General features: G+C 39.2%; 1 protein-coding gene and 1 non-coding gene across 8 annotated transcripts in view; both read right to left on the reverse strand.

Annotated features, from left to right (window-relative positions):
* The window catches only part of MARK3 (microtubule affinity regulating kinase 3), a 122,760-nt gene that overhangs the window by 69,205 nt on the left and 39,609 nt on the right, over positions 1-13,946 (reverse strand). For all 7 annotated transcript variants that reach the window (XM_055303598.1, XM_055303596.1, XM_055303597.1 and 4 more), the window contains exon 3: positions 8,434-8,487. In XM_055303598.1, coding sequence (XP_055159573.1) covers positions 8,434-8,487 — 54 coding nt within the window. The remainder of the gene's footprint in view (positions 1-8,433; positions 8,488-13,946) is intronic.
* On the reverse strand, positions 8,885-9,066 carry LOC129496480 (U2 spliceosomal RNA). Its single transcript, XR_008661772.1, has one exon. It is a non-coding gene; the product is annotated as a U2 spliceosomal RNA (small nuclear RNA).

Here is a 13,946-nt window from a genome sequence, read left to right on the forward strand (position 1 = left end):
GCAACTACAAAGGAAAATCTCAGGTTAGTTCCAGTCCAAGTTTTCATAAATCCTGATTTGGTGAAATTTAATTCATTACAGTAGGTGAAACAGTGAAGTGGAAAGAGCTATATTCTGGAGTCAGAGCAGGATTTACAAGTTTTACTCCCCCACCCCCTAACTAGCTAGAGAAGTGAACTATATCTATTTCTCAGAGTCAGTTCCTCACTGGAAAATTAACAGAACATAAGATGAAAACATACCTATTAGACTAATGTGAAAAAGCCCAACACTTCTATATATAAGAACATGGGAGGCACAGGCTTTAGTATCTAATAATAATGAATCCCAATGTAAGGAACATTCTGTGGTGATCCTAGGATACTGCTTACTGAAGTGCCCCATTATGTGAACTGTAGCAAACATATACTCATTTAGAATTCAAAGGCATGACTTAAAGCGGACTACACCTGCCATGGAAGGACTGCCCAAATACTCATTATTTGTAAATTAAGGGATCTGGGGCAGGTTTGTTGGTGTGTGTGTTTTGTTTAAATAGATTTTATTTATTTATGTGAGAGTGAGAGAGAGAGAGAGGGAGCAAGCATGTGCAGGGAGAGAGGCAGAGGAGGAAACAGACTCCACGCTGAGTGGGGAGCCCGACGTATGACTCCTCCCAGAACCCCAAGGATCATGACTTGAGCTGAAGGCAGGTGCTCAATTGACTCAACCACCCAGACATGGGCAGGTTTTTTTTAATTCAACTTGGCCTTTCATTCTTGAATAATAGAAATTACCTCACAAAGTTAAGAGTGAATTGAATGAATGCTATGGACTGATCTGTCTCCCCCAAGATGTTGAAGCCCTAATCTACCATGTGATAGGATCTGGAGATTTAGCATTTAGGAGTTAACTACGTTTAGATGGGGTCGTAGGGTAGGTACTCACAATGGGATTAGTGCCCTTCCAAGTGGAGACATCAGAGAAGGTGCTTTCTCTTTCTCTTTGCCCTGTGAAAACACAGCAAGATAGCAGCCTCCTACAAGCCAGAGGAAGCACTCTTACCAGGACCTGACCAGGAAAGCACCCTGATTTTTGAGCTTCCCAGCATCTAGAACTGTGTGAAATAAAGTTCTGTTGTTGGGCAGCCCTGGTGGCTCAGCAGTTTAGCACTGACTTCAGCCCAGGGCATGATCCTGGAGACCCGGGATCAAGTCCCACGTCGGGCTCCCTGCATGGAGACTGCTTCGCCCTCTGCCTGTGTCTCTGCCTCTCTCTCTTTCTGTGTCTCTCATGAATAAATAAATCAAATCTTAAAAAGAAAAAGAAAAAGGACTGTTGTTTATGCCCCCCAACTATGGCATTTTGTTGTAGCAGCTTGAGCAAACTAATACAATAAGTTCATACAAGTCAAACAGAAAAATGCTCAGCATATACTAAATGCTCAAATATTTGCCACTACCATAAATAGTCCACTGCAATTAAGTTCTACAAAAGAAACTAAGCCAGACCTATCACTCAATTCTTAAGCTTCACTTATTTTCTGTAAGGGGAATTTTTTCTTTAATTTTATTTATTTATTCACAAGAGGCAGAGAGGGACAGAGACATAGGCAGAGGAAGAAGCAGGCTCCATGCAGGAAGCCTGATATGGGACTGGATCCTGGGACTCCAGGATCACGCCCTGAGCTGGAAGGCAGACGCTTAACTGCTGAGCCACCAGGTGCCCCTCTGTAAGGGGAAAATTTTAAGCAAAAACACCCATCACCCTTCAAAACCAAGCAAACAAAAGCCTAATATTTAGTAGGACACACGATAACAGTAAGCATTCATTCAGGCAAGCATTCATTCAATCCTTATCCTGTGTCAGATACTATGCTCTGAGGACTTTTATTTATTTATTTTTAAAGATTTTGTTTATTTATTTGTGAGAGACACAGAGAGAGGCAGAGGCAGAAAGAAGGAGAAGCGGGGCTCCCTGCAGAGTCCAATGCAGGGACCTGGTCCCTGGGACCACACCACACCCTGAGCCGAAGGCAGATGCTCAATCACCAAGCCACCCAGGCATCCCTACATAGTAATTTCTTTCTAGATATGTATTCTGCGGCAACGGAAACAAAATAAAAAATTATTTGGACTACATCAAAATAAAAAGCTTCTGTATAGCAATGGAAATGATCAACAGAACTAGAAGACAAGTTACAAAATGGGAGAAGATACTTGTAAATGACGTATTTACAGGGCTAGTATCCAAAATATATAAAGAACTGATACAACTCAACACCCAAAAGATGAATAATTTAAAAATGAGCAAAAGACATGAATAGACACTTTTTTTTAAATTTTTATTTATTTATGATAGTCACACAGAGAGAGAGAGAGAGAGGCAGAGACATAGGCAGAGGGAGAAGCAGGCTCCATGTACCGGGAGCCCGACGTGGGATCCGATCCCGGGTCTCCAGGATCACGCCCTAGGCCAAAGGCAGGCGCCAAACTGCTGCGCCACCCAGGGATCCCTGAATAGACACTTTTACAAAGAAGACATACAGATGACCCCCAGACACATGAAAAGAAGTTCATCGTGACTTATCATCAGGGAAATGCAAATCAAAACTACAATGTGATATCAACTCACACCTGTCAGAAGGCTAAAATCAACAAAAGAAACAAGTGTTGGCAAGGATGTGGAGAAAGGGAAATCCTCTTGCACTGCTGGTGGGAATGCAAACTGGTCTGTACCACTGTGGAAAAGAGTATGGAGGTCTGTCAAAAAGTTAAAAAAATATATATAAAAAAAAAAGTTAAAAATAGAACTACTCTATGATCCAGCAATTGCACCACTGGGTATTTACGCTCAAAATATAAAAATACTAATTCAAAGGGATAAATGCACTTCTATGTTTCTATCAGCAGTATCTACAATAGACAAATTATGAAAAGAGCCCAAGTGCCCATCAACTGACAAATGGATAAAGATGTGGTGTTGTGTGTGTGTGCCCGCACATGCTCACACACACAAACACACACAAACACACACACTGGAATATTATTCAGTCACAAAAAAGAATGAAATCCTGCCATCTTCAACAACATTGATGGACCTAGAGAATAAAATGCTAAGCCAAATAAATCAGTTAGAGAAAGACAAATACCATCTGATTTCACTCATGCGTGGAATTTAAGAAACAAACAAGAAAAGCAGGGCGGGGGGACAGAGAGAGGAAAGCAAACCAAGAAAAAGACTCTTAACTACAGAGAACAAAGTGGTTACTAGAAGGGCGGTAGGTGGGGGGATGGATGGGTTGGGTAGGTTTTGGGGATGAAGGAGTGCACTTATTGTTTTTTTTTTTTTCTAGTTTAGGAGTGCACTTATTATGGTGAACACTAGGTGTTGTATGGAAGTTCCATGTATGTTGTATGGAATTGAATCACTATACTATACACCTAAAACTAATATTACTCTATGTTAAAACTAACCGGAACTTAAATAAAAACTTTAAAAATACAATAAAAAATGTTAACCCCTGTAATTCTTACCACAGCCCTATGACCTATTTTCCCATTTTATTCCCATTTTATAAGTGGGGAAACTAAGACCCAGGGGAGGTTAAATGACTTGTCACACAGCTAGGCTAGATTAAACTTGGATTTGAATCCATGCACCCCAGCTTCACAGTGTTCCTAACCATCACTCTATACTCTCTATGTGAACAGTCTACTCCAAGACTAAAAAGAACAGTAATAACTTTAGATGGGGGGATCCCTGGGTGGAACAGCGGTTTAGCGCCTGCCTTTGGCTCAGGGCGCGATCCTGGAGACCCGGGATCGAATCCCACGTCAGGCTCCCGGTGCATGGAACCTGCTTCTCCCTCTGCCTATGTCTCTGCCTCTCTCTGTGTGTGTGTGTGTGACTATTGTAAATAAATTTAAAAAAAATTAAAAAAAAAAAACTTTAGATGGGTTACACTGAGTATACTGGAATGTTTTAATAGAGACTACCATTTTTGAATAGGTAAACATATTTTTTTAAATGAGCCATAACTGGGATCCCTGGGTGGCTCAGCGGTTGTATATCTGCCTTCAGCTCAGGGCATAATCCCGCAGTTCCAGGATCCAGTGCCACCTCGGGCTCCCTGCAGGGAGCCTGCTTCTCCTCTGCCTATGTCTCTGCCTCTCTCTGTCTCTCATGAGTGAATAAATAAAATCTTTAAAAAAAAATTTTTTTAAATGGCTTTGTAAAACCAAGAAGACTCCCATATTTCTTATACCTTGCTTCTTTCAAAACCATCATAGATACACAACATTAAAAAGCCTGACCTTTAAAAAAAATAAGCTGATCTAAAACAAAACATCTTAGGAATGAATAGTAGGTTCAAAGTTAAGTACAAAAACAATGCAGAGGGCAGCCCCGGGTGGCTCAGTGGTTTAACACCCCGGGGTGTGATCCTGGAGACCCGGGATCGAGTCCCAGGAGTCCCACGTCGGACTCCCTGCATGGAGCCTGCTTCTCTCTCTGCCTGTGTCTCTGTGTCTGTCATGGATAAATAAATAAAAAAAAAAAAAAAAAAAAAAAAAAACAATGCAGAAAAGTATCTCTTACTAGAATCTAACATTTATTAATGCAATGACTGGAAAAATAAAAAGGAAAGCTGAAGAAACTTGTCTGGGATGATAACATCAGTTTGCAAATGTGCACAATTCAATGTGCAAGCCTGAATGATGTGTACCATAAAATGATTCCACAATTCTATATATTACTTGGTGTTTAATATGATAAGCACTGAGAAATGTGTAAAGCTTCAAGGCTTACAATCACAATAAAAAGAGCAGTTTCTGGAATGCCTGGGTGGCTCAGTGGTTTAGCACCGTCTTCAGCCCAGGGCATGATCCTGGAGACCCAGGATCGTGTCCCACATCAGGCTCTCTGCCTGGAGCCTGCTTCTCCCTCTGCCTCTGTCTCCTCCTCTCTCTCTCAATGTCTCTCATAAATAAATAAATAAATAAATAAATAAATAAATAAATAAATAAATAAATAAATAAATAAATACATACATACATACATACATACATACATACATACATACATACAAACAAAAGGAAAAGCTGTCATGTAGACTCTTCCTTGCATGGAGCCTGCCTCTCTCTCTCTCATGAATAAATAAATTTTTAAAATAAATAGGGGATCCCTGGGTGGCGCAGCGGTTTGGTGCCTGCCTTTGGCCCAGGGCGCGATCTTGGAGACCCGGGATCGAATCCCACGTCAGGCTCCCGGTGCATGGAGCCTGCTTCTCCCTCTGCCTATGTCTCTGCCTTGTCTCTGCCTCTCTCTCTCTCTGTATGACTATCATAAATAAATAATTTTAAAAAATTTAAAATAAATAAGTATCCAAAATAAAGAACTTAATAAGCCCATTGCCAAAAAATAAAAATAATCCAATTAAAAATGGGCAGAGAGAATAGACATTTTCTCTAGGAAGACATACAGATGGCCAACAGACACATGAAAAAGATGCTCAACAACTCATCATCAGGAAAATGGAAGTCAAAACCACAATATGATATCATTTCACACCTGTCAGAATGGCTGGAATCAAAAGGACAATAACAAATGCCGGTGAGGATGTGGAGAAAAAGGAACTCTACTGCAGTGCTGATAGAAATGAAAGCTGGTGCAGCCAACCATGGAAAATTGCATGTTCTTCAAAAAATTAAAAATATAATTATCCTAAGATCCAGTAATTCCACCACTGGATATTTACCCAAGGAAACTGAAAACACTAATTTGAAGAGATATATGCACCCCTATGTTTCTTGGAATATTATTTGCAATAGGTAAGATGTGGAAGTAACCCAAGCGTCCATTTGCAGATGAATAAAGAGGATGTATACACACACATACACAGGAATATTATTCAGCTATAAAAAATAACAAGATTGCCATTTGCAACAATATGGATGGATCTAGAAAGTATAATACCAAGTGAAGACAAAAGAGAAATACCACACGATTTCATTCATATGCAGAATTTAAGAACCAAATGAAAAAAAAAAGATTAAAAAAAGATTTGATTTATTCATTTTTAAAAAAGATTTTATTTATTTATTCATGAAAGACAGAGAGAGAGAGGCAGAGACACAGGCAGAGGGAGAAGCAGGCTTCCTGCGGGGAGCTCGATGAGGGACTCAATCCTAGGACCCCAGGATCACAATCTGAGCCAAAGGCAGATGATCAACCACTGAGGCACCCAGGCGCCCTATTTATTCACTTTCAGAGACGGGGTAGGGGTGGGGGAAAGGCAGAGGGGAAGGGAGAGGGACAGAGCCTGCACTGAGCATGGAGCCTGCCACAGGGCTTGAACCCAAGACCTGAGATTATGACCTAAGCCAATACCAAGAGCTGAACTCTTAACAACCGACTGAGCCACCCAGGCATCCCAAAATAAGAGACTCAAATACAGAGAACAAACTGGTGGTTGTCAGAGAGGAGGTGAGTGGGAGATGGAAGAAACAGACAAAGGGGATTAAGAGTACACTTATCATAATGAGCACTGAATAATGTATACAACTGTTGAATCATTATATTGTACATCTGAAACTAATATAACACTGTTTCTAAATTATACTTTAATAGAAAAATTTTAAAATTAAATAATGCCCTATAAACTTAAAACACTACACTTACCAAGTTATTTAACTTGGACAGATTTGGCTTCTTAAAGTCTTACCTATTAGATTATGTCCCCAAATTAACGCTGATGTAAATATGATCACATTCTTAGACTAATCAGACAACCTACCATGTACTAAACTGATAATTCTGTGACAAAGAGTAATTTGTAATAATAATAATAAAAAGAAAAAATAATAATAAAAAGAATAGCAGCAATAAAACACTCTTATCCAAAATAATGAAAAAAGCAAGAAAGGAGGGGAAAATTATAACCAACTAAAGCCAATACTATGACAAAATTCTTCCTAGAAAACTGCTAGAATTCCAGTTACCTGCAAGGATGCTCGAATAGTGGAAGATTTGTAACATCATTAGGATATTGAACTAGAATCCTCAGTAAGCTTCTTTATATGCTAATTTTAGTTCTGAATACCAAATTTTAGTAACCCCAACTTAATAATACCAAGTCCTTAGATATATGAAGAAATAAGTTTAATGGATACAATTTTATCTTCAGAAGAAAGGACTGGAATTTCTAGATCCATTCTCAGGGCTACCTTGAGTACCATTATGACTCACTCTGGTCCACAAAACCACTTAAGTACCAGTTTTAATGCAAGATAAAGCCCTTCCCTCCCGACCGTGAACTTGTGTGCACACGCTCGCTCGCTCTCTCTCTCTCTCACACACACACACATACACACGCGCACACAGGACTTCAAAATTAGGATGATGTAAATGGAAAATAACCATTAGGAAAACATTAAGAATTTATATAAGGCAATACACTTACAATATCTCACATGTGAAATGCTTTGAAGTTTACAAAGCTCTTTTTTAAGTGCATTATTTTATTAATGCATTCATCCTGAAAAGATGAAACTATCTCTATTTTAAAGACCAGAAACTCGAGGTCAAGAAAGTTAAGTAACTGCCTCAAGGTCAAGTTAGACATTTGATTAAGTGGCAGAACCAGGACTTTAATTCAGACCTCCTGCTCCTAGTTTAAGGTCTCTAAAACCCCTACTACTATACGCCAAATCTATAAATCAAATAAAGTATGTAAAAGGATTTTTGCAAGACAAAAAAGAACTAGAAGGATTTTATTATAAAGATCATTAATCATTTGCAAATGCACTAGTGAAATACCTATGCCAAGGTGCTAACCTGAGCAATTAAATCTCTCTGGGCCAGTCATTAAGACATTGCAAAGAGGTCCAAGTGATTCTAACATGAAACAAGATTGAGGAAAAAAAAAAAAAAAAAAAACAAGATTGAGGACTTCTGATCTCTATTAGATGATATAACAGTGCATGACAAACATGTTTTCAACTATCATTTGTATTTTTATATTTTCCTTTCATATGAATTAATCATCAGCCCTTAATTAAACATACTGACAGTTTAATAAAGCTAAAGTGCTGACTTTAAAGACCTCAGTATTAGCTATGAGAAAGGTGTATAACTCTGCTTAAGAGTAATTACACAAAACTATGTTCGGTCTTTAAAGAACTCTGTTCTAGTCAATAGAATATTCCACTAAAATGTACACCTTCAATTTGTGCTATTAAGAACATTTAAAATTCATTATTTTCATTTGAAGGAAAAAAAATCCAATAACTTTTCATACAATATATACCTAAGTTGCATTCATTAAGGAATAGGAAGCTTATTATACTAAACATAATAAATACAAATAGCAGTTGAGGTACTGGAGGGACCGATTAAATGTCAATTCACACTGAGAATCATTTTTAAAAATACTGGATACTGAGCCAATCTTACCTTTTGTAGACTTGTTGGATTCAACTGAGTTTTGTCAATTATTTTTATTGCAACCTAGAAAAAAATAAATAAATATTTATAGATTTTAAGAATTTGGTAAATATAGACTAATCGGTAATGGTTCCATAAGTGCCCAGACACACGGGCATTTCCAAAAAAAAATGAAAACTAAACTAGTTAACAATAATATTTTATATATTATAAATATTTTTATATTGAAACAGGGGCTTCATGCAAATGTGGGTATTGTTATAGTACTTTATATTTATGTTACTTATAGACATGGGGCAAAAAATCTCCCACAAGGCAGATACAGAGAGAAACTGATTATATAATGAAAACACTTCTAAAAATGTAGGACAATGAAGCCAATTTCCTACTTCCTATTTAGGAATACTTAAAAACATTTTTTTTTAATTTTTTAAAAATTTAATCTGAGAACAGGGGTGGTAGTGGTTGCACCATTTCTAGAAGTACTGCAATACCAAGTCCAATTCATGGAGTGGACAGCTCCTATTCCAATTTCTAGCTCCCAAAATCCTTTTACTATATTGTCTTCAGAGGATGTATCAGATATTAACCTGATAAGAACAGATCCTACACTTGATCTTAGCCAAAAGGCTGAGAAACAATCCAATGATTTTTAAAATTTATTTATTCATGAGAGACACAGAGTGAGAGACAGAGATACAGGCAGAGGGAGAAGCAGGATCCCTGCGGGGAGCCCGATGTGGGACTTGATCTCGGGACTCCAGAATCATGCCCTGGGCTGAAGGCAGGTGCTAAACCACTGAACCACCCAGGGATCCCCCAAAGGACAATTTTAACAGAGTAAAAAGGCAACCCAGAGAATGAGAGAAAATACTGGCAAATCATAGATCTGAGAAGGGATTAATATCCAGAATATAGAGAACTCATACAACCAAACAACAAAAAACCCAATTCAAAAATGGGCAAAGCCCTTGAAGAGACATTTCCTCAAAGACAACATTTAGTGGACCCCTGAACAATGTGGGGTTAAGGGCAATGCCCTCCCTCCCCAGTCAAAAATTCATGAATAACTTTTGACTCCCCCAAAACTTTAATAGCCTGTTGACATGAAGCCTTACCGATAATATATACAGTTTATTAACACATATTTTTTTTAATTTTTTTTTATTTATTTATGATAGTCACAGAGAGAGAAAGAGAGAGAGGCAGAGACATAGGCAGAGGGAGAAGCAGGCTCCATGCACCGGGAGCCCGATGTGGGATTCGATCCCGGGTCTCCAGGATCGCGCCCTGGGCCAAAGGCAGGCGCCAAACCGCTGCGCCACCCAGGGATCCCCTATTAACACATATTTTATATATTTTGTATGTTCTTACAATAAAGTAAGCTAGATAAAAGAAAATATTGTTACAAAAATGATAAGAGAAAATACATTAGAGTACTGGATTGCATTTATCGAAAAAAATCTACATCTAAGTGAACTTGCCCCATTCAAACCATGTTGTTCAAGGGTCAACTGTACAACTGGCCATAAGAACATAAAAATGATGCTCAAAAAAAATAAAAAATAAATGATGCTCAACATCACTGATCATTAGGGAAATGAAAATTAAAACTCCAAGATACCACTTTATATCCATGCTACTATTAAAACATACACACACACACACACACACACACACACACACACACACACACACACACAACCACCTCCCAGAAAACAAGCAGTAAGGATGTAGGGAAATTGGAACCCTTGTGTACGTTGATAGGAATGTAAAATGGTACAGCTGCTGTGGAAAACAGTATAGAGTTCCTCAAAAAAATTAAAAATAGTATTACCATATGATCAAGCAATTCCATTTCTGGATATGTACCCTGAAGAACTAAAAACAGGGACTTAAATAGGTATTTGTACACCCACGTTCACAGCAACATTATTCACAATAGCTAAGATGTGGAAGTAACCCCAGTGTCCACTGAGCAATGAATGGATAAGGCTAATGTGGCATTTCCATACAGTAGAATATTTTTCAGTTATAAAAAGGGAGGAAATTTCTGACACATGCTACCGCATGGATGAACCTTGAGGGCACTATACTGAATGAATAAGCCAGACACAGAAGGTCAAATATTGTATGATTCCACGTATGAGATTCCTAGAGAGTTCACATTCATAGAGTCAGAAAGTAGAATGGAGGAAGGAAAGAATGGGGAGTTAGTGTTTATGGGTACAGAGTTTCAGTTTTACAAGATGAAAAGAAGTCTGGAGATGCAAGATGGTGCTGGTTGTACATTACTATAAGTGTATTCAATACTACTGAAACAAGCATTTAAAAAATAGTTAAGATGGTGAATTTTATGTTACGCATTTTTTTTAAAGATTTTTATTTAGGGCAGCCCCGGTGGCTCAGCAGTTTAATGCCGCCTTCAGCCCAGGGCCTGATCCTGGAGACCCGGGATCGAGTCCCACGTCGGGCTCCCTGTGTGGAGCCTGCTTCTCCCTCTGCCTGTGTCTGTATCTCTGCCTCTCTCTCTCTCTCTCTCTCTCATGAATAAATAAATTTTAAAAATCTAAAAAAAATTTTTAAAAAGATTTTATTTATTTATTCCTGAGAGACAGAGAGAGGCACAGACACAGGCAGAGGGAGAAGCAAGTACCAAGCAGGGAGCCCGACGTGGGATTCGATCCCAGGACTCCAGGATCACGCCCTGAGCCCAAGGCAGACGCCCAACCGCTGAGCCACCCAGGTGGCCCTATGTTATGTATATTTTATCACAATAAAGAAACTGGAAAAAAAAAAGCCCATTACATGTTAATATAAATAACATTTTTATGAAATTCTCACATATCCTATATTCAACCTGTTGTGATATCACACGTCATACAGCCTCTGGAAAACTTTACATTTATGAGAGAGAATGGAAAAAGTAGTGTCTTAATAGTATTACAAAAATAGTTTTGACTTTGTAAACCCCCTAAAAGGTTCTCAGAGACCTTGAGGGGTCCCCATACCTACTTCAAGAACTGTTGCACTTATTCATATTAACACTTAAAAAAACAAAACTACTACTCCTGCTTCACTTGGTCTAAAGCCTCCATCTGCTTAAGTTATTTGATTACTTCCTATGAACCCACTGACCTCCAAAGGAGCTAGAGAGCCTGACGCTCAGTGAAACTGACCTGGAGTGCAAGGACCCACCACTCCAGCCCACCTCAAATGGGAGAGAAGAAATCAGGAGTCTCAATGGAAACTACAGTAAATAAAGCAAAAGTAAATGTCAGTGGCTGCAACATACAAACAATGACCACATTGTTCACATCTCAGCTGGGGACTGCTGTCTTATAGCCCTGACATACTACCAGGTATGTAAGTATTCAATAAATGCTTCCTGAGCTGATATGAGGAACACCCATACGCAGTATGGTGTATAGTTCAGTAACCACGCACATGTTTGAGACAGAGACAGAGGAGTGAAGAAATAGGGTTTCTGGTGATTTAACAAACACCTCTGGCTCAGAGGTTTAGCACCATCTTCAGCCCAGGGCCTGATCCTGGAGACCCGGGATCGAGTCCCACGTTGGGCTCCCTGCATGGAGCCTGCTTCTTCCTCTGCCTGTGTCTCTGCCCCTCTCTCTCCCTCTTTATGTCTCTCATGAATAAATAAATAAAATCTTAAAAAATAAAAAGTAAATAAAAATTACAATTCTAAGTTTAATGAATTAATTTGCTTCAAACTTTAATAAATAATTTTATGGGTCTCCCAATCTCCAAAGAAACCCCTTAAATACACGATTCCTTTCTGGACATTATATTCTGTTTTCTTCTTTCTTCTGAGGGCCAGATCCAGCAAATATGCTGCCTTTCTGGTTCTTCTTCCCTCCGATCCTGAGACCTAGTTTCTATTCTCATGACCAGACTTTGGATCACTAGCTTCTTCTGGCTCTGCTCAGTATCTGCCTTCTACTGTAAAGATTCGTTCTTAAGCACTTTCTTTTTTAAATACTGATATTCAAATAGTATTTAAAGAAGAAAAAAAGGAGTTCAAAATATGTTTCATTCAGCTAAATCAAACTGTAGGAGCGTCATTTTATTAAAAGTAAATGTCCTCTGAGTAAAACACTATCTGTCATTTACAATGATGCATGTCTGTGTGGCCATGAAGCCTGAGGCGGAAGCTAATCCCTCTTCCTCTAGCTCCCAGATGTGGTGACTCAACTACCAAAATAACCTTGTCCCAGAGCTGGCGCCAGGGGGAGAGCTCAGACCTCGGGTCAATAAAAGAGGAAGCAACTGTGGAGGCATCACCAGGTGTCTGAAAAAGATGGGGGCTGGAGAGAAGAGCACACATGTGTTCCCAAGGTTGTGGAGGTTTATTTCCGGGGGTTGGGGGTGGGGGTGGGAGCATGCACAGCAAAAGCCAAGGGAGTTCACCAGCAAGGAAAGAGGAGTGTCCCTGCCACTTGTTGTGTCAAGTTCTGGGAAATTCCATTTATTCACCCTGATGCCAGAAACAAAGTGGAAAATTACAAAATAGGGATAAAGACAGCTCATACATGAGAAGGGCTTCCCCTAACATACGTCACCCTAGGGCCCAACAAACCTGTGCAAACACCCACCAGAGAAATAAATATCCTCATCTTCCACTTCCTGTCAATTTTCTACTGGTCAAAAGGTCCTAATATCCTGCTCCCAACATGCGTTAAGCATCCACAAACACAAAATAAGAGAAGTCAAAAAGGTCCCAAGTTCTTTAAGACGATGCAGTAGCCCGGAAGGATGGATTATTAGTCAGCTCAGGCTGCCATAACAAAAATATCACAGACTAAGTGGCTTAAACAACAGAAATTTATTTTCTCACAGACTGGAAGGCTGGAAGTCCAAGATCAGGGTCTGACTAGCACGGTCAGTTCCTGGTGAGGCTCTTCCTCTTGGCTTGCAGATGGCCCCCTTCTCATAGTATCCTTACATGGTGGAAAGAGAGCAGCTCTCTGGTATCTCTTCTTTTAAGGACACTGATCCTACCTTTATGACCTAATTTAATTTAACTACTTCCACAAAAGCCCTATCTCCAAATACATTGATGGTTAGTGATTTAATATATGATTTTGAGAGACACAATTCAGTCCACAGCAATAAAGACCAAGCCGGACATCTACAATATGTAGCTACAAAATAAAACTTCAAATGAAAATATAATGCCCAACACATGGAAGACGTACAACATGGAAGAATGTCACAAGCATAAAGTCCAGTAAAAGAAGCAGACACAGGGATCCCTGGGTGGCTCAGCGGTTAAGCATCTGCCTTCAGCCCAGGGCGTGATCCTGGAGTCCCGGGATTGAGTCCCACGTTGGGCTCCCTGCATGCACCCTGTCTCTCTCTCTGTGTGTCTCTCATGAATGAATAAATAAAATCTTAAAAAAAAAAAAAAAGCAGACACAAAATATATACCATATGATTCCATTAGCATAATGTTAAAGAAAACAAAAAATGATCTACCATGTTAGAAATCAAGATAGTGG

The sequence above is a fragment of the Nyctereutes procyonoides genome, unplaced genomic scaffold (assembly GCF_905146905.1).
Source record: "Nyctereutes procyonoides isolate TBG_1078 unplaced genomic scaffold, NYPRO_anot_genome, whole genome shotgun sequence".
NCBI lineage: Eukaryota > Metazoa > Chordata > Mammalia > Carnivora > Canidae > Nyctereutes > Nyctereutes procyonoides.